The 26750-nt window shown below is 43.6% G+C and overlaps 1 protein-coding gene and 1 long non-coding RNA gene across 5 annotated transcripts in view; one reads left to right on the top strand and one right to left on the bottom strand.

Moving 5' to 3' along the window:
* AFG1L (AFG1 like ATPase) overlaps window positions 1–26750 on the top strand; it is a 402277-nt gene that overhangs the window by 367199 nt on the left and 8328 nt on the right. Inside the window, exons 9-12 of one of the 2 annotated variants that reach the window (XM_063917076.1) lie at window positions 15887–15957; window positions 16214–16314; window positions 19710–19850; window positions 26118–26231. In XM_063917076.1, coding sequence (XP_063773146.1) covers window positions 15887–15957; window positions 16214–16314; window positions 19710–19850; window positions 26118–26231 — 427 coding nt within the window. The remainder of the gene's footprint in view (window positions 1–15886; window positions 15958–16213; window positions 16315–19709; window positions 19851–26117; window positions 26232–26750) is intronic. The other variant, XM_063917077.1, reaches the window with a different exon arrangement.
* Window positions 1–26750, bottom strand: part of LOC134909811 (uncharacterized) — a 317263-nt gene that overhangs the window by 7675 nt on the left and 282838 nt on the right. For 2 of the 3 annotated variants that reach the window (XR_010176034.1, XR_010176035.1), the window contains one exon: window positions 13157–13549. This is a non-coding gene — a long non-coding RNA (uncharacterized LOC134909811). Of the gene's footprint in view, window positions 1–13156; window positions 13550–26750 lie in introns of those variants that run through there. The other variant, XR_010176036.1, reaches the window with a different exon arrangement.

Genomic DNA, 26750 nt, shown 5'->3' on the forward strand with positions numbered 1-26750 from the left:
AGCCGGCCCTCTCCTTGACGAGCTAGGACTTGGAGTCCCGGACGTTTGGGACAGGCATTAATGGTGTGAGACGGAGCTGCACAATAAAGACAGAGAGACTCGGAGAGACGTCTTCGGCGCTCAGCAGGAGTTAAACGGGAACGGCCAATTTGCATGGGTTCATCTTTAGTTGGTGACAGTTGGCGAGGAGGAGGAGCAGAAGATTTTGGAGCAGATGATCTTCCACGCTCAGTTGCTCTCTCTCTGAAACGTAAGTCAACTTTTGTACAAAGTGAGATTAGCTCATCTAACTTGGAGGGTAAGTCTCTGGTAGCTAACTCATCTTTAATACGCTCGGATAAACCATGCCAGAATGCAGCATACAGGGCCTCGTCGTTCCATGCCAGTTCAGATGCCAGGATCTGGAACTGTATAAGATATTGTCCTACAGTATGTGATCCCTGGCGTAAACGGAGAATCTCAGACGAAGCTGAAGTTACCCGGCCTGGCTCGTCGAAGATGCGCCTGAATGTTGACACGAATGCAGTGTAAGAAGATAGCAGGGTGTCGGACCTCTCCCATAACGGTGATGCCCAGTCAAGGGCTGAGCCACTGAGAAGTGAAATGATGTAGGCAATTTTTGTACGGTCACTGGGAAAATTGCCAGGTTGTAGCTCAAACTGAATCTCACACAGGTTGAGAAATCCCCTGCAGAATCTTGGAGATCCGTCAAATTTTGCTGGCGTTGGAAGATGAAGACGTGGAGCAGAAACGGGTAAGGTGGGTGGGGTTATAGTTGGAGTCACTGTGGTTGACGCCCCAGATGCGCCTGATCCACGGAGAGTTGTCTGAATCCCATCCAGCCGAGTAGAGAGATCCTGGAGACAGCGGATGATGTGGCCCTGTGCAGCCTCCTGATGTTCCAGTCGGGCTGCCAGTTCTTGCATCGGCCTGGCCGCTTGATCCTGGTCTCCGGCTGGATTCATTTGGTCAGTGCTTACTGTCACAACTGAGGGCCTGAGCTGACGGAAGGCAGCCTCAGTTGTAGGGGCTGAGATGTACCGGAACCTGGGAGGTTGTATCAGACCCCTGGACATGTAAGTAACATGAAGAGAAACCGCCCGAAGGCGTGACCACGACAACTTGAATAAAAGTCAATGATATTTATTTATGACAAACTCCATGCATCACAGTAGCAGTAAAAAGTAACATAAAAATCAGCAGAGAAATAATAATACAGTTCCTGGGTACTACAGGGTGGCAGGGGCCACAGAGCTCTGGTGGTATGAGACAGTTCTTATTATCTGCAAGTTGGAAAGTCCTTACCAGGCTCAACTGTAGCAATGAGGAAAGCCCAGGGTCGTACCAGCTGGTGTTCCAGGGAAAGCTGGACTGCTGTAGATAAAATGCTGCTGTGGGTACTGGTTAGAACCAGACAGGTGTTGGCACGGAGTGGATACTGGCTGGAACCAGTTAAATAATAAATAAAGCTTGAGAGCGATGCAATGTAGATGAAATGTAGAATTTGAGAGCGGAGAAATAATAATACCGGTGGAGAGTGGTAAACTGCAGAAAGGACACCGGCCCTTTAAGAGAAGCTGTACACTGCTGGAAGCTAAGCTGGAAGCAGGTGATGTTGTAGCTGGAAACAGGTGAGTCCAGAATGGATCGGAGAGTCAGGCTACACCGCAGATGGAATGCTGGTGCGGGTCTCTATAGCAGAAGTCTGGAGACAGGAGCTGGAACCTGGAAGACATTCACAGAAGAGAGACAAACTGGAACTAGGTTTGACAACCAAAGCACTGACGCCTTCCTTGCTCAGGCACAACCTATTTATACCTGCAGCAAGGAAGGCATTGGCTAGGCAATTATGCAAATGAATAATACTGACAACGGATTGGTAGGAATGATCAGCTGACAGAATCCAAGATGGCTGCGCCCATGCAGACACTTGGAGGGAAGTTTGGATTGTAATCCATGTGGTCTGGAAAACAGTAATGGCGGCGCCGGCCACCGGAGACAGGAGACGCCAGGCTGACAGATGCACATCCGACCACGCGGACACAGCGGAGGCCGCGGCTGACGTAATCGCCACTCTGAATGCAGAAGCTCAGGGACGGCGGCGGAGGCCGCGGGAGACGCCATGCCAGATGTATAAGGCGTTACTGTGACTGCGTCCAGAGAGACAGGAGAGGATGCGGGAATGTGCACATCAGGATAACAGATGGGATCCGGTCCTGGAGCGCTGAGCCAGCCTTAGGAGGCATCTGATAGGTAAGAAATGGCGTCCAGATACCCGGATCGTGACATAGTTGAGTCGCTTGGGCTTGTTTGGACTCAACTACGCACGAAAACATAGGAACTGGGGGAAATATTTGGTTGTAACAGAAGACAGTTTGTTCGCCGAATGGCTGGAGAGCGGTACAATAATGAGTGTCTGCAGGCAACAGTGAAGCATGATGGAGGCTCCTTACAAGTTTGGGGCTGCATTTCAGCAAATGGAGTTAGGAATTTGGTCAGGATTAATGGTGTCCTTAATGCTGATAAATAAGGCAGGTACTTATCCATCATGAAATACCATCAGGGAGGAGTCTGATTGGCTCCAAATTAATTCGGCAGCAGGATAACGACCCCAAACATACAGCCAATACAATTAAGAACTATCTTCAGCATAAAGAAGAACAAGGAGTTCTGGAAGTGATGATATGGCCCCCACAGAGCCCTGATCTCTACATCATCGAGTCTGCCTTGGATTACATGAAAATATAGAAGGATTTGAGGAAGTCTACATCCACAGAAGATCTGTGGTTAGTTCTCCAAGATGTTTGGAACAACCTCCGTGCTGAGTTCCTTCAAAAAGTACATGCAAGTGTACCTAGAAAAATGTATGCTGTTATGCTGCTTTGAAGGCAATGGGTGGTCATACCAAATATTGATTTGATTTAGATTTCTCTTCTGTTCATTCACTTTGCATTTTGTTAATTGAGCAAAATAAACTTTTAACAATTCTATTTTTTAAAGCTTTCTTACTTAGCAGCATTTTTTTCCACACTTGCCTAAAACTTTTGCACAGTACTGTATGTAGGAATTTTTTTTACTGCGATCCTTGGTTTTGTAAGTGTGCACAAGAATTCTCACTTCCAAAAACTTAGCAATCCTAGGAGAGTGTGCCTCATCTGGTGCTATCATTGCATTTTCTTTTACAAACTTTTAATTAGACATCATGGGGTAAATTTACTAAGATGGGAGTTCTATTTAAGATGGGATGTTGCCCATAGCAACCAATAAGATTCTACTATACATTTATCTTGCACCTTCTAGAAGATAATACCTGGAATCTGATTGGTTGCTATGGGCAACATCCCATCTCAAATAGAACTCCCAACTTAGTAAATTCACCCCTATGAATGAAATATACATTGAATCAGGGGCGTCGGAATAGGGGGGGGCAAGGGGGCAGCTCGCTCCCCCCAAAACTTGAGAGAAGCGCCATCCACCCGGACGCCTGTGCAGCCGCTAGCTTCAGAGCTGCCCGTGCTGCTGTATTAGCAGCAGAGTGTCCGGCACCGCTGCTAATACAGCAGCACGTTACCCAGCAGCAGATCTGGCGCTAGCCGCTCAGCGTGGCTCGCGATGCAGGGAGGCGCCTGCCTGGAAAGCCGATCTCCCCGCTCCGCTGCTTGCTGCGCCTGTCACACTGCTGACAGGATGTGGCAAGCTACAGCAGTGGAGGAGGGAGCACTTCACCGCGATCCCCCGGCTGGGTCTCCCCTTGCAGACAACGCTGTACAGATGAGAGTGGGACTGAAGTCAAAGCAATAGAGAGGGGGGTTTACAGGAAGCACAGGGTCTACAGGGGCCCCTGATGTTCTCAGCTGGGTAAGAAGGAGCAGCTCGGAGCTGGGATTTTAGTACCAGCGGCCCCCCTCTGCCAGCACTATATCATTATTACCGGCAATGGGGGTTGTATGCCCCCCTCACTCTGGAGTAGCAGCCTCGCAGGGGAATGTTTAGCTCTCCCGACAAGCTCAACTTCCTCTACTCACTCATCTGCATGTAGCCCCGCCCCCAGGTCTCCTGCTGCTCCTCCGTTCTCCTCCTCCCCCTGCATCCCCTGGCTGGACTGGATAGAGGCTCTCACAGGATTCCCAGGTGTGATTTTTTACCCTATGTCCACATGTCTACCTCTTTCCCCTATGTGCCTCTTTCCCGATATCTCCATGTATGCCTCTTTCCCCTATATCCCCATCTGTGCCTCTTTCCTCTATGTTCCCATGTGTGCCTCTTTCCTCTATGTCCCCATGTGTGCCTCTTTCCCCTATATCCACATGTCTGCCTTTTCCCCCTATGTCCCCATCTGTGCCTCTTTCCCCTATGTCCCCATGTGCGCTGCTTTCCCCACCCCTCCAACTGTGCCTTTACCCCTCCCCTTTCTATGCCTCAGTCCTCTTTCCCATTAGTGCCTCTGCTCACTTTCCTATATACTGTACAGTCTGTATATCTATGGCATGTTCTCCATCCATGCCTCTGTCCCCTCTGTGTCTGATACTCCCCCCTTTTCCCCCCTCTTTACCTCTGCTCCCTATGCCATCTGTACCTCTGTCCTTCTCCTCCATGTAATGTGTATAATGGGCTATATCCGACGTAATATGTATAATGGGATCTACCAGGCGTAATGTGTACAAGCGGCTCTACCAGGCGTAATGTGTACAAGCGGCTCCACCAGGCGTAATGTGTACAAGCGGCTTTACCAGACGTAATGTGTAAACACTGCTCTACCAGGCGTAATGTGTAAACGCTGCTCTACCAGGCATAATGTGTACAAGCGGCTCTACCAGGCATAATGTGTAAACGCTGCTCTACCAGGCGTAATGTGTAAACGCTGCTCTACCAGGCGTAATGTGTAAACGCTGCTCTACCAGGCATAATGTGTACAAGGGGCTATATCCGGCATAATATGTATAATGGGCTCTACCTGGCATAATGTGTATAGGGGCTCTACCAGGCATAATGTGTATAGGGGCGCTAGCAGACGTAATGTGTACAATCGGCTCTACCGGGTGTAATGTGTGCAAGCGGCTCTACCAGGCGTAATGTGTGTATTGGCCTTTACCTGGCATAATGTGTGTAATGGGCTCTACCTGGCATAATGTGTATAAGGGGATCTACCAGGTGTAATTTGCACAAGCAGCCACTCCCAGCTGCTTCATAGAGACCTGTCTAAGGTGGCCAGGAGCTAGGGGCACCAAATTGAGATTTTATCCTGGCCCCCCCCCCCAACCAAAAAACGTTCTGACGCTCCTGCATTGAACAAATTGTACTTCGCAGCAGAGTTATGGTGCAGATTATTTGCGTAAGGGTACACAATATAATGGTTACAGTCAAGCTGTGATAACCAATAGTAGAGCCATAGTTGTATCCAAAATAAATATTAGAATATATCCAAGAAAAGACATTGTGTTAGTTGCCATGTCACACCCCATTATAGAGCCTTGAAGGGAGACACCATGTTACTTCCCCTTCATCAACTGAGATGGATGGGTCTTGTATTGCCAGTTGTGTCTAAAATTTTGCAGAGGGCTTGTTCAGGCTATTATTGCATTTTATACATTTTATTTGCATACTTTAGCCACATTTTATCAAATTAGACAAAATAGCAGTAGTGCTAGTGTGTGGCTGATTTCTGCTTCTTGAGAAAGCCACCCTTCAGTGTGGAGAAACGAGTTGAAGAGAAAGGATTCTTTGTTTGTTTGCCACCATTTGGTTACCATCATTTTGGCACACGTACTGTGCCAGCTGTTTATTATCTCCAGCCATTTATAACCAGCACCAAGTCTGGGATCATATATTGCCCATGCTCACTAGAATTTGACGTGGAAAACCACAAGGAGTGCATCGGTGGCTGCGAGCAGATCACTGTACCAACATTTACCATCTTGTTGTCAGTGAGGAGAGTCTGAGTCAGCCGGGCCGCCACATATCTACAGTGGATGCGCCCGATCTCTCCTCTACTCATTTGCCGCTGTCTCCAGTATAAACTGTGCTTTGTGGCCTACCCGGTCTTTTCACTTAAACCCCCGCATGTGTACTGATCCTTTGGGACTATTTACTATGCAAGTATAATACCATCATTGTGTGGACATTATATATCTAATATTTCCTACAAAGATATATCAGGATAATGCTGGCAACATCGTGTGTTTTGTATTGACACATATTTTATCTGTTACATTTTTATTAAGTAATATTTAAATGGTTACAAGAGAAGTATTACAGGACTTCCGGTGGGCGGACCAGGAGATGGCCACGTTTTAGAACGAGCTCTCCGTCTACCGCTACTAAAACAGCCATCAGCGCGGAGTTAGCGGCTCCCAGGACTTCATCACACACTGGTGACCGCCGGAGATATTGGTGGGCAAAAGGCGACTGTCTACCCGGCTCCCCACCGCACCTCTCCCCGGAATCCGAGCACCAGCTGTGGTGCGCGCTGCCTGCTGACGCCATCTTAGAGGCGGCCGGGCACCCCTGTAACCATCTCTCCTGTCATACCCTCCGGTCTCCTGGCTGCACACCAGAGACACCCTGAAGGACGCCCTGACGACCCGCTCACCGCCACTGCTTCAGGCGTCCCAGTGTGCTCCGTGACTACTGCTTACAGCTGCCGGCCCGCTGAATGTCCCTTCCCGCCTGCAGCACTGAAGGCACTACTGCCTCTCCCACTACACATTGTATCACAGAAGGTGCATCTCTCCTAGCTATCCGATTCCTGTGGTGATACTCCAAGGCTGCATGTGACTCCTGCGCTGGTTCCCCTGTATTCCTTCAGGTATGCTGGTTTCTTGGGCACAGACAGGCACACCATCACGGCAACCCGCTGGTTTGGTGCTCCTCCCTATCACTCAGTAACACGAGTGCACCAACTCCCAAACTCCGCTGCTGTCACTGGGTACACCTATCACCCACAGCCACCATCTTCATTCTGTGTGCACTGTTTCCATCCCTTGCAACACCGGAGGCGCCGCGGCCTTACACACTGAGGGCTGGCCTGCTGACACCCCTCTCGGCTCCCTGCTTTTCTACCATTGGGATCATAACCCCTGAGGCACCGGAAGGTACTTACCTAGTGCCGTCAGTACCTGAAGCTCCTCCTGTACTGCTACAGTCAACAGCACAGTCACCCTGTGAAGTCAGCTAACACGTCTAGGACAATAACCCTCTCACCTGGCAACTTCCTGCCTCTCCTCTAGCAGTCTCCTCTTGTTTACACTCTAAATAGGAGCTTGTGGGGATACCTGGCTTCTACCCCTACCATTTCTCAGTATGCCTGGTAATAACTTCCGAGGCTTTCATATCACACGACCACCACATTGCTCGGAGCGGGGGGTGTCCATATTTCTCCCTCCCCTAAGACACCTGTGCTTCATGGTGACACTTTGGGTGATACTGGGGTCCACACACATTGCACTGGTACCTGTAGTGACACCCCCTTGATATTTTCTATAACCCTGCCCTGCAGTCACACTGACTCAGAGCAGCACAGCTTGTCCTTGTTTAGTAAAACACTACTCCCTGCTGGGCAGGATTTTTTTTTTACTTTTATTATTTTACCTGTTACTACGTGACATGCCACTGCTAGATCTCTTTTGCTCTCATGGATAAATATGTGGCCAAGAATACAAAAGGGGGGTGAAGTCCTGTGTCGGCTAAAGTCCGGGACACCAGAGCTTCGACTTCCACACCTTCCAGTCCCCCGCCTTCCCCACCAAGTACCGACATTCTGGATGGGTTGCTCGATCCCTCTAAATATGCGACGGCCTCGGTGGCCAAGGATCAGGAAATCTGTGATCTGCTCTCCCCATTGTTGGATAAGAAACTTGCTGGTTTAAAAAAAGCCACTGATTCCACCATGACGCAACTAAAGGAACATAACGTTTGACTTGGCGAAGCTGAACAGCGTATCTCCAACCTTGAAGACGATCTTACTACAGCACGCTCTATCATAGATACTCATGAAACCACCATCATTGCCATGCAGGACAATCATAATCGTCGTAACAACAAATTAGAACGCATTACCGCTGCCCTTCACGATACGTCAGATAACGTTATTCGCACTTGGACGCCATGGACACTGCACTTTGCCACCATTGACGACCATCTGACCCACTGCCTATATATATGTCTGAACTCTGTAAAGCGAACGACCTCGTCTGGCCGACACTCATCCCCCTCCCCTTCTTTCCTTGTACTTACCTCTCTTTCTTTTCTTTTTCTCTTCCTTGCTTTACTCTGTTTTACTTTCTGTTCTTTGTATAATTGTATTGCTGTTTTTGATATTTGATTGATAGGATCACTATGGGCCATGATGTTACTGTGTCTTGTTGACCTCCCATCTCTGTGTATCTCCTATATTGATCCACATTCTGTCTATTGTTCTTGCTTTTGTTCTTATTATTGCAAAAATCAATAAAACTTATTTAAAAAAAAAAATCTAGCTAATGGTAAGTCTCCTGGTCCAGATGGACTAAGCGCTGAGTATTACAAGATGCTATTACCGCATATAATGCCTCGCCTGCTAGCTTTATTCAATTCCATACTGTCTGGTAATGTCACCCCTCCCACCTTTAATCAAGCACGCATTGTAGTGTTGCCAAAGCCAGGCAAGGATCCTACCTTAGTTCAATCCTATCGCCCGATTTCCTTGTTAAATCAAGATTTTAAACTCTTATCTGCTCTTATGGCAAATAGATTACAACCCGTTTTGTCCAGAATACTTCATCCATCCCAGACTGGCTTTGTGAAGGGAAGAGCATCGGTACATCATTTTAGGCAACTGGTAGCTGCCCTGACTAAATCGGCCCAAGTGCCACATGGCACGTCTTTATTAGTAAGCTGTGATGCTGATAAAGCATTTGACCGGGTATCCTGGTCCCATTTATTACGAGTACTTCACTGGCAACATTTTGGTACAGGCTTCGTCCGGTTTTTCCGCACTTTATATGCTCTCCTCTCCGCATTCCTTACTGTAAATGGGATGAATACTGTTGCTTTCGCCCTACACAGAGGTACCAGACAGGGATGCCCCCTGTCCCCATTCCTTTTCAACCTTGCATTGGACCCGCTCATCTGGTATTGCTATCTAAATTCTACCTGGCAAGGGATCACAATAGGATCTTACAACCTCAAGGTCTCCGCATATGCTGATGATTTGCTGTTGTACTTCTGAAACCCACATATCGCTTTCCCTAGTCTGTTGCAACTACTGACAACATTTGAATCTATTTCGGGATTCCTAATCAATAAAACGAAAACAGAGGCTTTGGCCTTGCACCCAAAAGCGGCTCAGAACTGGAGTATTCAATTCCCCTTTCACTGGGCAAATCAAAAAATAGTATACCTGGGGCTTCATATCCCCGTGCTTCCCTCTCAACTATACGTGTCTAATTTCCCACAACTTAAAGCCCATACTTTAGCAGATTTCCGTGCTTGGAAACATTTGCCTCTTTCCTACTTGGGACGGTGCCAACTGATCAAGATGACCTCCTTTCCGAGATTATTATACCCCATGCAGATGCTGCCTTTACTATTGTCAGATGTAGATTTAACAGTATTGAATAAGGCTTTTAGTAGGTTTATTTGGGCTGATAAAAAACCTCGCATTTCCCTGTTTAAATTGAGTCAGTTACCAAAATTAGGGGGTGTCAACTTACCCTGTCTTAGGAGTTACATGCTGGCTGCGAACTATCGTTACGCCGCTGACTGGATACAAATGACAGAAATCTTTGCTAATACTGGCTTGGAACAGGCTATGTGAAATATCGCTTGTTAGTCTGTTACATATGCGCCCCTCTACTTTTCCTAATTCACTCAAGGATAATTTCCTAATAACGTCCACATGCACTGCATGGAGATTTAACACGTTCTAGGTTAGGCATCTCCAGTTATAATACAATTTTTCTCCCACTAACTCATAACGTTGGATTCTGGGGGTCTACCATCCATTCCACATTAACTGATATGTCTCGACAAAATATTCGATTGTTATATCAGCTGTTGGATCAGCGTACACTCAAAATTCACTCCTACAAGACTATCTGTGAGATGTTCCCTCAAATACATATTCCTTTATTTGTATATTTTCAACTACACAGTTATATTAACGCCACATTGGCTGCCCTGCTGGAAAACGATAAAATTAACGGTTTGGATAAATTATTGAGATTATCTCCAGGCGGGACTCACTCCACATCCACACTGTATACGTATATTAGAAAGACCATTGATTGGGAAACCACCCAAACGGGAGTATCTAAGTGGTCCACTGATTTCCCATCTATTACGATCCTAACAATCCTTCATGCTTTCACTCGATTGAATAAATGCCTAATTTTGGCCTCGTATGCTGAATTGAACTGCCAAATATTACACCGTTCCTACATTACACCTAAGTTACAATTTCAAATGGGTATAGCATCTGACTCTAAGGGGGAGATTCAAATGTTTGAAAAGTCAGTTGGGTGTCTGTTTTTTCCTGTCTATTAGATATGGAAAAACAGGCTCCTAACTGACTTTTCAAACATTTGAATCTCTTCCTAAATGTTTCAAATGTGGCAGGGTAGACGCTGACATATACCATTATTTGTGGAATTGCCCAGAGGTATATAAATTCTAGAGTTTAATCCAAACTTTTATTTGGGAGAAATTGGACATCAACATTGAAATATCTCCTGAGTGGGTTTTTTGGGACATAAATCCACCACACCGTAGCCCCAAACCATCACCAGGGCACCGCGTCCTATTAGCTAAAATAACTGCAGCCGGTAAGAAAGCTGTTCTCTCACAATGGATATCCACGGACACTCTCTCTCTGGCTTTATTACTGCCTTGTTTATCGTTTCTGTTCCATATGGAATGGTTAGAGATGGCGACAGACAAGACAAAGAGAATAGAAAAGTTTTTCGATATCTGGCTTCCATATGTTCGAATTTTACCCGATTCTGTAAAAGATTCTCTCAGGCAGGCTATAGTACTCACCTCCTGGTATAATTTGGAATGTCTTGTTTTAGGTTCCCCACCTTTTTAACCCCCCTTCCTGGGTTATTACCCTTCTATTAGCTTTCGTAACATCTTCCTTGTCCTTCCATTTATAGGCCCTGAGAACCTCATTGATTGACTGATTTTTATGCTAATGATCTTCTGTTTTAACTGTATTATTGGTGTTGCCCTCACACTACCCACTATATGTCTATTGTTTTGCTATGATCTGTATCTTCATATTTCTGTAAAGTGCAGTTGTCCAATAAATTGTTTACAAAAAAAAAAAAGAGAAGCATTACATTTTTTTTTTATACAGTCTATAATATGTCTATCTCCGGAGATAAAATAGTTTCTATTGTGTTATTTTAATAAATGGTTTTGTATTACACATTCGTGTTGTCAGACTCTAAAGTTGCCTTTGTGCCATTGGGGTTTTTTCTTTTGTTTTACATTTTTTCAAATGTAAAGAAAAAAAGCTTCAAAAATATCAAAACAGCACAAGTAATAATAATTTTAAAATCAACTTAAGTCACAAAAAAAGGCTAAACCTAACACTGGTTTAGGTCGAAAGAAAACCTGAAACAGTTATTCCAGAGTGATACTGGTGTCTTCTGACTGCAAAGTTGGCTTGTCTTGTACCTTTAAATATTTAGGGCAGTGTAATGATTTGTACTAGTTTAAAGCCAACTCCGTGCTGTATGTATTCTGTGTGCTTTATAAATGATGATAGCAACTAGTCTTTTTGTCTCCTTTTGGAATCTAGAATTTATCCAAAATGCTTCTTGTGGGGTGAGCAATATAGCAGTGATATTATTAAAAGTTGTTATAGAGGAATGTCCAAAAAATTTCATACCTCCCAACATGACCCTCTCCAGGAGGGACACAATACTCTGCTTCTGGACTTTTCTCTTAATTCATGATTGCCATCACCTGTGCTGAAACACCTTTCTAATCCATTAAATCCATTAACCTGTTCAAAACAGGTGTCGGCAATCATAAATTAAGGAAAAGTTCAGGAGCAGAGTATTGTGTCCCTCCTGGAGAGGGTCATGTTGGGAGGTATGAAATTGTTATTGGAGAAACCTTGTTAGGATCCTTCTGTCCCATTGCATTTGCAACAGCAGTCTGCTACTATTATTTACTGTTACCTTTGGGCACAAATACATAGCCTGATTAAGGGTTTCAGCTGCCCTTGGTTAATATACTCGTTTGTACCATCCTCCCTAAAACATCTACCACCACCGTGCGCTTTCAGAGTCACACCAAAAGCAGGCATTTAATACCCCTTTTAGACATCAGACCCGGGAAATTGCCGGGTCTGAGCTCCATGACCTTGGTCGGGAGAAGGGTCACAGACCCAGGACTTAGGGGGACATTTACTAAGCAGTGATAAGAGCGGAGAAGTGAGCCAGTGGAGAAGTTGCCCATGGCAACCAATCAGCACTGAAGTAATATCTATAATTTGCATACTATAAAATTATACAGAGCTGCTGATTGGTTGATATGGCAATGTCTCCACTGGCTCACTTCTCCGCTCTTATCACTGCTTAGTAAATGTCCCCCTAAGTCCCGGGTTGTTTGCTTTCAGACATGTCTGAAAGGTGTATAAGGGACCTATATATAGTATAGTGATCATTTCAGGGATTTTCATAAAATACAAAGAATATCCCAGAGACCACCATACAACACACACACAGAGCATCACTAAGACTACCATACAATAAAGACTGCATCCCAGTGGCCACCATACAACATAAAGAGCATTTCAGGGACTTTCATACAATACACGATGACTTCAGAAACTGCCATACAAAACAAAGAGCATTCCAGAAACAACCATACCATAAGTAGTGCATTCTAGAGACCACCATACAATACAGGCAGCATCTTAGTTACTGTCATACAATGCATAGTGTGTGATAGTATTTGCCATATAATACAAAGAACATCCTAGTGTCCTCGCTATAACAGAGATCATTTTTCTAACCACCGCATAATATAATTCCCTAATAATTTATTACTCCCTCTTAAAAATCATTAACAGGCTCCTAACAAAATAGCACACATATTCACATATGTAAGAAATAAATTGTTAATGTACATGTTTATGTACATTAGTTTATTACAAATGAACACTCTACAGTTTATAGATATATAAGCATATACAAATAGACAGCAAAAAAAAAATCATTAATATTCATCTTTCTAAACCTTTATTTTTAATAAATAGCATTCCTGTCCCAGGGAATAATGGTCCTTACGTTGCCTCTTGAGGACCCAGGTGGCAGTTCATTATCTTCAGGGCATCTTGCTTTTCCAGAGCATGTGCAGTGAAGGACCAATAATGTCCATTTAAAACAAAACACAAACAGATTGTAAAAAAGTTTTTTGGAACATAAAATATGAAATCCGGCAGCCAGTGCTATACCAGGGTTACAGGAAAAGAGACATTTTTATTTGGGCAGAGTGGTGCAGAATGTAAATCCAGGTTAAACTGTTGGTGAGAAGGCCCAGGAAATAGTAATGCTTGGGTCTATGGAAAAAGAAGGTACAAAATAAATAAGTAAATAAATAGAAACATCCAAGCACAAATACTTTTTGTTCAATATATTTGTTCAGTAAGGGCGTTCACACAACTATGGACCATGCAGACCAGCACATACTGTATCTGTTGCTTGTATAGTGCAAGTACACACTGATGTAAGCTAATAGTAAACCTGGCGGTTATGCCTCCAATAGGGAGAGCTACCCTCCTGAGATGGGTACAGCTGCGCATAAGTGCGGAAATACACTATTTATTTTATTTTATTTTGAGTAATGTACACCAAATTTCTTTCCAACTTTGTATCGTCTGTTGACACATATCCTAAACATATGGGGCTTTCTTATGGCAGTGAGTAATATGTTGTTGCTTTACAAAAAAGGATAACAATAATACAAAAAGGACAAAAATTATTCACTCATTGAAAAGTAGAAAAATGGAGCAAATGTATCAATGTAAATGTGCAGGTAGACAACTGTGAAGCTCTGTAAAGATGTTCAGGTTTGCTTTTTCTGCTGTTAAACTGTTTGCCAAAACTAACCATCAAATGAGACACCTGCACTCATAAACAATTTCTAAGGTGCACACTGAACCATTATTTACACACAGGATCATCATGTACACATGGGACCATCAGGACTGCACAGGATCATTGGGCACACACAGAACCAACCATCATGTACACACAAGACCTTAATGTACACCTAGGAAACAGTGGACCATTGGGCATACACAAACACAGAGTTATCATGTACACAGAGGGGGGGGGGGCTGATTCACAGATGGATGGAGACAGGACAATTGCTGTATCCGATTTTGGGGGTGAGACACCCACATGCAGCATCTTCAGTCAGTGCATTTTAGTCTTCAGACTTGCACTAGCACTATGGTTGGTGCCGTTTCTCCATCTAAGTGTGGCTTCCTATACCAGTTGTTCCAAGCCATTCACTTTCAGGGACACACCCGCGTTAGTTTCTCCACCCTCCTGATACCTCCCAGGAAAGCCCGCTGTAATTCCCAGACCCTGCGTCCGACTCTATACCATACCTCCCAACCACACTTGCCTAACTGACCCTCTCCATGAGGGAGAAAATGCTCTGTTCCTGGACTTTCCTGGTAACGTATGATTGCCATCACCTGTGGTGAAACACCTTTCTTATCAATTAACTAGCTCACCACAGGTGATGGCAATCATACATTACCAGGAAAGTCCAGGAACAGAGCATTTTCTCCCTCATGGAGAGGGTCAGGTAGGCAAGTATGCTCCCAACATGACTCTTTCCAAGAGGGACAAAATGCTCTCCTAGATTTACCTCTTAATTTATGATTGCCATCACCTGTGTAGAACTAGCTAACTGAGGAGAAAGGTATTTCAGCACAGGTGATGGCAATCTTAAATTAAGAGGGAAGTCCAGGAGCAGAGCATTCTGTCCCTCCTGGAGGGGGGCATGTTGGGAGGTATGTTTATACTGCATGCGCAGTAGAAAAACATTGACCAACTGCTTGCATATCCCCACTGCATCCACCTATGAATCATGTACACATACACTGGACAGTCAGGCACACAATGAACACTGACTGTCTTTTACAGCTGGTTATTCTGGTCTTGTTTTTTTTTTTTTAATTTGTATATACATTTGTTAAGCAGCAGACCTGCTTATTTGCATATTGTAACATATATGCCATACACAAAGTGCACTCTTGTAAGATGGCCCATGGGAAACACTATACATTATGTGTGAGGAGTTTAGGACTGCATACTTTTCAGATTCCAGCACTGTGTCTCTGATGTTCAGAGTTGCAATGATTTACTTATAATCCACTCAAATCTTTCATTATCTTGAAAGCATAATGAAGGGACAATATCTTTTGTGCTATATATTTAAAGAGAAGGTTCTTTTCATAAGCTTAATAAAGACGCCTTAGTTCATATTGCCATTATATATAGTCATGAACCCAGCACACATGAGAAGAAAAGACATTTGCTGTTTGGTATGTTTGCTTTTGCTCAGCCTGCAAAAAATAGCCAGTAGGCTGCTTTCCTTGTACTAATGCCTCGTTGTGCCTGGGTTTCCTCATTAATAGAAGTTGGAACCACATGAGCCTTTCAGTGTATGCAAATAAGGCCAAATCATCTCCCTGCAAGTTAATATTCCACTTTAGTGTATTTTGTAAATGTAATGTTTGTGTTTAGAACATAACATCCCTTTTAGCTTTTAATATAGATATATAGGTGTAATGGGCAAGAAGCTAAGCGGTCCCAGGCAGCTGTTAGATGCAGGCTTTGAGTGTCATTAATCTCACATGCTATTCTTCTTTTCTCTGTAGCACAAGTGAAGCTGATGTGGAGGCTGTCATGGATAAGTTGTTTGATGAGCTGGCTCAGAAACAAAATGATGGTACGTAAGTTAATTTCTCTTGAAAGAGAACACATTTAAAACACAATGCCCAATCTCTACTGACCAATTAATAAGTTCCATTGCAGCCTATGGGTTGATGCCACTCTCAAGTGGCAGTCATTGTATCAGCATTTTGTCTAATTTATGTGTTGAATCATGCGCTATTATTCATCAAGCTATGCATTTCCTAGCTGTAAGGGATGAATTTTAGGGTAATTATCTAGACAAGACTGAGCTTTTGTTCCTGTTTCCATAGTAACAAGACCAAGGATTCTGAAAGTGCAGGGCAGGGAGCTGAAGCTGAGTAAAGCTTGTGGGTGCATTGCTGACTGCACATTTGAGGAACTCTGTGACCGAGTAAGTGCCCCGGCAACTATAAACAAGTTAACACCCTTCTGTTTTCAGAGAGTTTTGTTTTTGCTCTCGTTGGACAGTGTTTTTATTAAACAATGAACAAAAGCATGTTTTTAAGCGGTCGGACACTGAAACGAATCACTCTGCAATGTCATTATCTTAAAACAACATCCTTTTTTTTATTTTATTTTAAATTAGTACAAAACTCCATACTGTCCTCTACAGACCTGGGCAATGTGCACACAATGTTGAATTTAAGGTAAACAATAGTATGTCTCTATAGGGGCTGATTCAGAGGTGCAAGCAACTCCATTTGGGGATCAGATCTTTTGATTCTTCACACTGCGCATACGCCCGAGCTGAGCTTGCACAATGTTGGCCAACTATAGGTGATGCAGAGTAGTACGCATCTCAGCCGTATCTTCTCTTGCGGCTGACAAGGTGATGACTGGGTGTGTGCAGGTAAACTAAGCATGGGCATTTAGCAGAATGGCAGGCATTTTACAATTACATCCTGTATTAATGACTGCTAATTTCACAAGTCAATGGATAGGAACAGTGCGGTCACATGTATGTGACAAGCAGTGAATACAGGTATAGATCTGCATTTATTCCTAAAAACAATGTGGCTGACTTGCATGCTACTTAATCAGGAACATAATGGTCAATGTTGACCTATTTTGTTCCCTATTGAATGTTATTAAGGGCTGTATCAGAGGATTGTGCTAATATGTTACTTAGCTGTCACCTACACACAGAGGAGGCAGACATTTGGACAATACGCTGCCTATCGGTAGTTTAAACCTGTGACATCACTGTGGTACCAAATGAAAACAGCAATTCTGTAAGCAGAGCCAGTATTCACAAGAAGGCATCAATAAGCCGAAAGGAGAATAAAGTCTTACAGTGAGTAACAGTAGAGCAGTCTCATGTCTGAGAAGAAACATTTATAGGTCTTGCTATGTGTTCATAAGACAACCTTCACAGTTGTATGTACTCCTTTTGTATATAGACTTAATTATTCAAAGAAAATTTGTGAAAGTTCAGGAATTACAGGATCCTCCCTGGCTGCTTGCCTATGAAGTTAAAATTAACAGTGCTTATTAGAACAGTCATTGTAATAGACTGGAAAGTGCTGTCACGTTCATAGTGGCACTATTCTTCAAGGACATAATCATTTGTCTATATACACGTATATATAAATCCACACTGTTAAAAATGAACAGAGGTGCAGGGTCCGAAAGTTAATATACAGTAAGAACATCACTTCATAGAAAAGGTACAAGAACCAGCACTCACGTTTAGCAGGAGGTGTTTTTATTATCAATATCCATATGACAAAGGAAGCAGTCTGACAGCTGTTTCAACCACGTTACATACATACATATTTTCACTTTTTGATAAAGTATATACATTACTGTGCAAAAACTTGAGGCAGGTGTGGAAAAAATGCTGCAAAGTACGAATGTTTTCAAAAATCTAAGTGTTAATATTTTTCTAAAATAACAAAATGCAAAGTGAATGAACTAAAGAGAAATCTAAATCAAATTAGTATTTGGTGTGAGTACCCTTTTCCTTCCAAACAGCATCACAGCATCAATTCTGCTAGGTGCACTTGCACACAGTTTTTGAAGTAAACTCGGCGGGAGGCTGTCCTAAACATCTTAGAGAACTAACCACAGATCTTCTGTGGATTTAGTTTTGCTCAAATCCTTGTGTTTCTTCATGTAATCCCAGACAGACTTGATGATGTTCAGATCAGGGCTCTATGGGGGCCATATCACCACTTCCAGGACTCCTTTTTCTTCTTTATACTGAAGATAGTTACTATTGACACTGACCTTGGCTGTACAGTATGTTTGGGGTCATTATCCTGCTGCCTCCCTGATTGTATTGCAAGATGGATAAGTACCTGCCTGTATATCTCAGTATTGAAACACAAAGAAATCGGCAATGTTAAGGACCGTGATTGGTCAACCAAGGAAACTTACTTAGTGCATCAGATGAAAGACACATCGTGCTTGCTTCCCTTCGAAAAATGAATGATGTCATGCAGTACCATCAGCTCAGAACTTTCAGAAACCAATAGAAGCATCTGTACTACCAATGTTTTCTTTAATTTCATGTTTTAGTTCCCCACTGTCCTCATACACATACATGGAGACCTCCCTCTCAAGTCCTGCATTTGCCCCTGATATAAGGTGTGCAATGTAAAGTTACCAGAGAGCTAAGGAGTTTTGTGTAAAGCCACTAGATATCTGTGAAGGGTTTGTAAAGCCACCAGATATATGAGGAGCACATTATGGGGGTAATTCCAAGTTGATCGCAGCAGGATTTTTGATAGCAATTGGGCAAAACCATGTGCACTGCAGGGGGGGCAGATATAACATGTGCAGAAAGAGTTAGATTTGGGTGGGTTATATTGTTTCTGTGCAGGGTAAATACTGGCTGCTTTATTTTTACACTGCAAATTAGATTGCAGATTGAACACACCCCACCCAAATCTAACTCTCTCTGCACATGCTATATCTGCCTCCCGTGCAGTGCACATGGTTTTGCCCAGTTGCTATCAAAAATCCTGCTGCGATCAACTTGGAATTACCCCCATAATGTGCTCCTCATATATCTGGTGGCTTTACAAACCCTTCACAGATATCTAGTGGCTTTACACAAAACTCCTTAGCTCTCTGGTAACTTTACATTGCACACCTTATATCAGGGGCAAATGCAGGACTTGAGAGGGAGGTCTCTACCAAAGATCTGAGGATGCATTATAAAGCCATCAGTGATTCTGGGGAGTACATTGTAAAGCCATCAATGATAGAAGCAGTGCCTTGTCAATCTACCAAAACTCCAAGGAGTGCACTATAGAGCCACCAGAGATCTGAGGAAAGCAGTATAATGGTACCAGGCATCTGAGGAGTGAAGTCTATAACTACCAGAGACCTCATGCATGCTTTGTAAAGCTACCAGAGACCTAGGGTTCTACATTTTAAAGAAACTAGAGATAAAGGTATGTTAGTCTACGAGTCCATTGCTACACCACCGGCAGCATTCTTTTATTTGATAAATAAAGAGGGTCTCTGCCACTGTGATTAGGCTGGGTTATGAAAAAGATAATTACAACACCTATATTTCAGCATGACATCATCTAGGCAAATCCCTATGCGACGTTTTCTATTTTCTAATACAGTAGTCAGCAAGGGGTATATGAAAAGTGAATAAAGACAAACAAGTCTATGTCAGCAAGTATCTTGGCTTCAAGTAGTTTTACAATTAAGTCAAAGAATTGTATTGTGTCATGAAATGTCCAGTTTAGTTGCTACTCCTTCCGTGTTTTGGATGTTTTTATGGTGTAAAGTAATACATTTTGTGACCTTTTCATCCTTATATTTTAGCCTCTGGGTGCCAGTGATTATCTTGAAATGTGCAAGAATTTTGACACCGTTTTTATTCGACAAATCCCACAGCTAAACATGACAAAGCGGTCCCAGGCTCGCAGATTCATAACTCTTATTGATGCCTTCTATGACCACAAGGTACAGTACACTCCCTCTAGTGCCTAACCCTAAGTTATCACCTGCAGCCTAACCCTAATGAGAATATTGACATTGTAATTGTCGCCCTTTTGACTACATCCTACTGTGTGAATACTTGTGTTTATTCCAAAGCGAAAGGTCAGAAAATGTAATTATCAAATAAAGCAATACATATAGAGCCTTTAAAATCTAATATATTTAGTATTCCTCTTAATTACATTGCCACAATAGTTAACACATAAAGGAGTGATCTAACATAAGCCATTCCTAACATGATGATCATTGTTTACTGTCAGGGACTACAGATGTGGAATTTACCTTTATAAGTTTTCAAATTTTTGTTATACATTAAATGACAAACTCTAATTACAAGATCCTATTATTGTCTCTTTAGGGGGGTGAAAAAACGTGCTGCACTGTATTAGTTTGTCACTAAATTTGCCAGTTTAAAATACTGTAGAGGGTGTGTGAGCGGGAGTAATGATCAAGAGATTATAGCTTGTGATTGGTCCTCCCGCTCACACACCCTCTGCACTATAACCAATGTAAGTTATGTGCTTTGCTTGTTACTGTAAACCTGTACTGGTAAATGGTGGTTATTCACTTTAAAAACAGCTATAAACAAAGCTAGTACAAGTACCTGTATTTCACTACAACTCAGAACTAGAACTTCTTTGCACCAGTAGCACCTTTCAGCAACTTCTTAGTCTGCTCATGAATATAAATATATATAGTATTTATCCTGTCTGCAAATTCCCCACCACATTATTCAATCTCCATAGTTTGAACAAAGTTTTAAGATAAACCACAAACAATGGGTATTACCATGGTGTCAAACTCGCAGCCCATATGCGGCCCCTACTGCATCCTTTGGTGGCCTGATGGCAGGAGTTAACTTTTGCTGGAACTGCGTCCTCTGAGTTCCGCCTACGTCCGCCAGTGGTGGCGTTGACCCACTGTCTGTACCACCCACCGGCTCCTATGCGGTGATCATTACAGCTTTCCCAGTGCATGCGCACATCTGGCTGCTGAGTGCCCGAGTGTTGCTGGGAAAGAGCGCCCCTGCCACTCTATCGTCTCCCGTTTAGCGGGCAGAGCGAGCCATGGCTCTCAGCTTGCAGCCGATACATGGGGGCAGCTGCGCTGTGTATCAAGTTGCTAGCTTCCTGTAGGTAATATACAGTAGGCGGTGGCAGGAGCTGCTGTGTGTATGTAGCGTCAGCCAGTAGTGCAGGGTGCCCTAGGGTGGATCACACTGCATATACAGGGCCGTGTTTTTTTGCTGCACAGTAATTGTCCATACATGTCAAAGTTTCAAAAGAAAAGAGAGACTCTGTGTTGGGGCACGCTTGAAAACTAAAACTTAACTTTTAATTAGAGTATGATAAAATAATGGTACACAGATAAACACACATATAATACTTTAGGAGAAGGTCATACAAAATTATTATAGCCTCTCTCCACTTGTATTCTGTGATCTGAGAACTAATTCTCAAAAAATTAATTGTCCATACATGTCAGGCAGGGTACTAGGGGCTGCAGGCCATAAGGCACTCAAATTTTGTTTTAAATTATTATACTCATAGCTGTGTGCACTGTGGGTGGCTGGTGCGCACAGACACCCGCTAATGTCCAGCACCACCTCACACGGGATGCGGTCAAGATCCCGCCGGACAGAATCCCGGCAGTCGAAATACCGACTCCGGAATCCCGACCGGCACAAGCCCGACATATTCTCCCTCCGTGGGTGTCCTTGACACCCATAGAGGGAGAACAAATTAGTGTGCCGAGCGTAGCGAGGCACCGTGCACGCAGCGTTGGGAGCGCAGTGAGCCCGCAAGGGGCTGCGTTCCGCTCGCCACCCCTGTCGGGATTGTGTGGTCGGGATTCCGGTGTCGGTATTTCGACCGCTGGGATCCCGTCCAGCGGGATTTAGTACTGATCCCTCTCACACACGCCATGCCTGCACACTGAGAGTGCTGCGTCCGGCACCCGGTCAGCACTGTTTATGTGTCCTTTCTTTTTCTTGCTGTCCACACACTTAGACCTTGATAATTCGACCCAGTTGTGATTTTGAGTTTGACATGCCTGGTGTAGATGATTCCCTGTAGTTGGCTAAAGACAAATGTCATCACAGAAATATATAACAATAAGCCTTATCTCTACAGCATGACCTGTATAGTTTAAGTGCTGAAGAAAAAGTGAATCGCCTACACCAGGGGTGGGGAACCTTTTTTCTACCAAGGGCCATTTGGATATTTATAAAATCCTTCGGGGGCCATACAAAAGTTATCAACTTAAAAATTAGCCTGCCCCCAGTCAGTAGTTATGCCCCCAGTCAGTAGTTATGCCCCCAGTCACTTGTTATGCTCGATTAGATTTGCCCCAGTCAGTTGTTATGCCCCATTAGATATGCCGACTGTCAGTTGTTTTGGCCCATTAGATATGCCCCGTCAGTTGTTATGCCCCATTAAATATGCCCTCTGTAGTTATGCCCCATTAGATATGCCCCCTGTAGTTATGCCCCATTAAATATGCCCCCTAGTAGCGCCACTTACACACACACACACACACACACACACACACACACACACACACACACACAGAAAAAAAACCACAATGCCCACCAGCCCTGCTCCTGCTTCCGGACCGCTGCCCTCCCTCTCCTCTGAACTATGGGAGAGATGCCATGACGTCTCTCCCATAGCGCCGCACAGCCACACATGTACACTGCCTGAGCCAGAAGCTGGAGCTCAGGAGTGAGCTCCTGCTCCGGCTGCTACTGAGCCGGGCGCCCGCAGGTGGTAAAATCTCAGCGGGCGCTCGGCATCTCCTCTCGTTTAGGTGAGCCTGGCCGGGCCAGATCAAGTGGCTTTGAGGGCCTTATACGGCCCTCGGGCCTGAGGTTCCCCACCCCTGGCCTACACAATGTAAGCATCCCCATTCATGCTATGTATATCACAGATTTTGCTAGTATCCAGTTAATTTAATTGGCGAACACTTATAATGTGTTAAATGGCACAAACATTTGTTGTTTCTAAAAGATATGTCCATTGTATACTAAATTCACTTTGTTCTTCTATGGAAGTTTGATAATCTGTAAATTGTGCCTTTCAGTGTACTTACTCATATCTCACAGTAATAATTCCGTGATATTAAGATTTTTTTCCTGAAATTACATGGATTTTAAAATGTCATTTAACCTTGTGCCTGACAAAACTGACAACAAATGTGGAATTCTAAAGCAGTATCTATTTTTAAAACACTGAATAATACATACATTGGTAATTGTAATAGTGATTGGACATGCTTACATAACCAAATGAACAAATCACATGAACCAGGAACATTCGTAGACATTAGTATTATGTGGTTTGGTTGTGTTTTTCTCAGATTCTCCTTTAATTTCTTCCAGTACCCAAGCCTAGGGGCGGGATGTAATGGCGCCCGGGATGGCCGGAGGTTCGTGTTCCCGGCCAATCTCGGACGTTGTTTTAAAGGGGCAATCACTTACAAGACATGGGGCCTAATTCAGACCTGATCGTAGATGTGCTAAATTTAGCACATCTACGATCAGCTTCCCTGACATCTGGGGGATGCCCAGCACAGGGCTAGTCCACCCCGCATGTCAGGCCCTACCCAGCCACACAAGTACAAAAGCATCGCACAACGGCGATGCTTTTGTACTTGAAGAGTAGCTCCCTACCAGCACATCTCCTCATCGCTGTCCGAGTCACAGCTGTTGCGTGTGACGTCACGTAGCCGCTGCGGCCTGCCCCCCCCCCCCCATCTGCGTTGCCCAGACAGTTCTCCTAAAACGGCGGCCAAACGCCCCCTTCTGCCCAGTGACTGCGCAGAGGCAATCACAGGGCTGAGACGGCTGTCAGCTCTCTGGCATGTGCAGGCCTGATCAGCTGCTGTGCAAAAACGCACAGCAGCGATCAGGTCTGAATTAGGCCCATGGTTTTGCCTTATAAGTGATTGCCCCTTTAAAAAAACGTCTGAGATCTGCCAGGAACCCGCAACTCTAGCGATCTCGGGCATCATTACATCTGGCCCATGGTATTTGTAATTCCTCCATATATTTAGCACACAGCATTATGTGGGAAGTCTTATTAGTCTTATAGTGGGAAGCCACTTATAATTACACAATATGATAGCATAACGGATACATTGCACTGTGGATGCCGTATGGGGCCTAGCTCTCGTTTGCCTACCATTATACATAATCACATTGCAATTTGTCATTGCAGAGACTGGTGTAGACTAATACATTGTATTAATACATGTGTCTGTTATCTAACACAACTGTGACAGACCACAAGAGAATATACCACCAGCTATACTGAGGGGAAAAAATTGCACATTATTCTTTAAATGTATTTATTCCGTGTATTTGAATTCTTGGAGTACAACCCAAAATAAATAAATTGACTGTCTTTATGATATTACTTTGAGTTTGGTTGAGCAGCACCATACCCAAAATGGAGAATTATATTCCAATGTTTTCTTTTAGATGCATGCGTGGGCTTAACATTATCATATAAGGTTTATTACTTGTACTGATGGAACCCTTTCTCCAAAGGCATACTGGCCACATACTTTACTTAGACCAATGGCAGCAGTTTGTTGCTCTCATGCTGATAAACAAATGGGGTCAACTATATTGGAATGTTTTCATTAGCTCAACAATTCATAATGTAGAAACCACCGTTATGGCAACATTGTGAAAATGTCAACAGCTTCATGTTGACATTCTCAGAATGTCGACATTAGGGTTAGGCTGTAGGACTGGAGAGTAAGGGGTCTATTTACTAAGCCTTGGATGGAGCGAAAGTACCAGCCAATCAGCTCCTAACCATCATTTTTCAAACACAGCCTGTGGCATGGCAGGAGCTGATTGGCTGGTACTTTACCTCCGTTGACCAGGGACATGCGGTGAGCTAAATGGATCAGGAGGCACTGGCTGACCCCAGAGCCAGATTTACATGCAATCTATGAGCCAAAGGGTACATCTGGGCATTATACACAGGTGCAGCATTATAAACTCCTGGAAATTTGGTGAGGTTTGATCTGAGATGTGTGGAAAAGATAAGCAGGTGAGGCACTGCCTCACCTGCCATAAACTTTTTACCCCATAGTTTAAGCTATAAAAATTATTAGAATAATGCAAAGAAGATATTTCAAACAAATTCTTAGTATTTTTCATATACTTTAGTCAGTCAAAACTCTGGTTTAAAAGTAAGTATGACAGGAAAGGCTCTGCCTCACCTGCCTCACCCCACCGCACGTCACTGCCGTTGACTTTATCTCCATTCAAGGTTTAGTAAATAGACCCCTTAGGTACTAGGGGGATAGGGCTAGGCTACAGGGGGTGGGGGAGGGGTGGTTGGGATTAGGTTTATTGCTAAGGCGAGAATTCTCAACGTACCAACCACTCCCTCTGTGGGAAGTCACACCCATATAACTGCAGTAACCCAGAAGACGTCGCTGCAACTGCCAGGAGCAGATAAGACACCACTGGGCCACTAAGGATTATATTTATATGGATTATACATTCTAACATTTCTACATTTCCTCAGTGTCTACATGATGGCAGGTCACATGGTCAGTGTCAGTGTTATGACCATTGTGACACTGTGAAGATTGACATATCATACACACCCACTTATGTTTACACAATATGATTAAGTAAGATACTGCGTGTGAAGTCCAATTATCTTCTCTAAAATATGATTGACATTTTATTAGAAAGGGAATCCACATTCCTTAGGCCGGGTACACATCTGAGCAATTGAGCCGATGGTCGGGACTATTTCATTACGTCCTGGACCATGCCACATTACCCGTACACACTCTTCGATGTAATAAACAATGGAACAACATCCCCCATCCTTCAATAACATGCACAGTGCCGTATATGATATATTTTGATTGCCAGTGCTGCACCTTTTGTTGTTCCAATATGAGAAATCATGCTGAAATCGTTTAGGTGTGTACCCGGCCTTATACCTTCTCTGTTGCATGGATTACCTCATCCCCAATCAACAACTAGCACTGCAGAATCATATGTCATTTTCTTATGTCAGCTGTGTGTTGACATAGAATTCTATTCAGTTAGCACAACAGGAGAACCCGTATTAAGTAGACTTTGAGGTAACTTCACTTCTTCATATCCTAATCTATTTAAATCTTGTACCCATCCTGAGTATTGTCTTTTTACCCCAGTGTCAATTCATGTGTTAAAGGAGCCAATTTTGTTTCTAGGTGCGTGTGGTTTGCTCTGCAGATGTCCCTTTGCAAAGTTTGTTTATGCAAAAGCTTCAAGATGCTGTGGATGTGGATTCTAGAATACTTCTCGATGATCTGGAGCTTAGTGCGGTATGTGACAACGAGTATGTAACAGTACAAACACTTGTGCAAAACTTTATTTTGCAGAAACTGTACATTTACACTTATCACAAAGTAACAAGTTAGTGTTGACAACATTTAGAGTGAATTATACAATAGCAAAAGAAAGTGACTATGAAGAAACATTAAGAACAGTACACTTTAAACACATAGGCACATGTAACCTCAAAATTGTTTTTAAGTAAATAAAGAATTTAAAATAGTGTTTACTGACTATAAGGTGGTGAATGGTCACTGATATGGATGAGTAATAATTACCATATCAATAAACAGAGTCAACATGGGAGATACTTTAATGTAGGCAAAGTGCGAAGTACATCATTTCTCTAGCCATCCTTTATCCTGATAGCTCAGAATAGAGGTAAAATGTCCACTAGGCTTGTTATAATATAACGCCTAGGGAGGCCAATCCCGGGATCGGGATCGGCGGGATCCCGGGATTTGGGCCCAAAAATGCCGGGATTTGAATCCCGGGATTGGAGCCTCCAA

This window comes from Pseudophryne corroboree, chromosome 4 (genome assembly GCF_028390025.1).
Source record: "Pseudophryne corroboree isolate aPseCor3 chromosome 4, aPseCor3.hap2, whole genome shotgun sequence".
Classification (NCBI taxonomy): Eukaryota; Metazoa; Chordata; class Amphibia; order Anura; family Myobatrachidae; genus Pseudophryne; species Pseudophryne corroboree.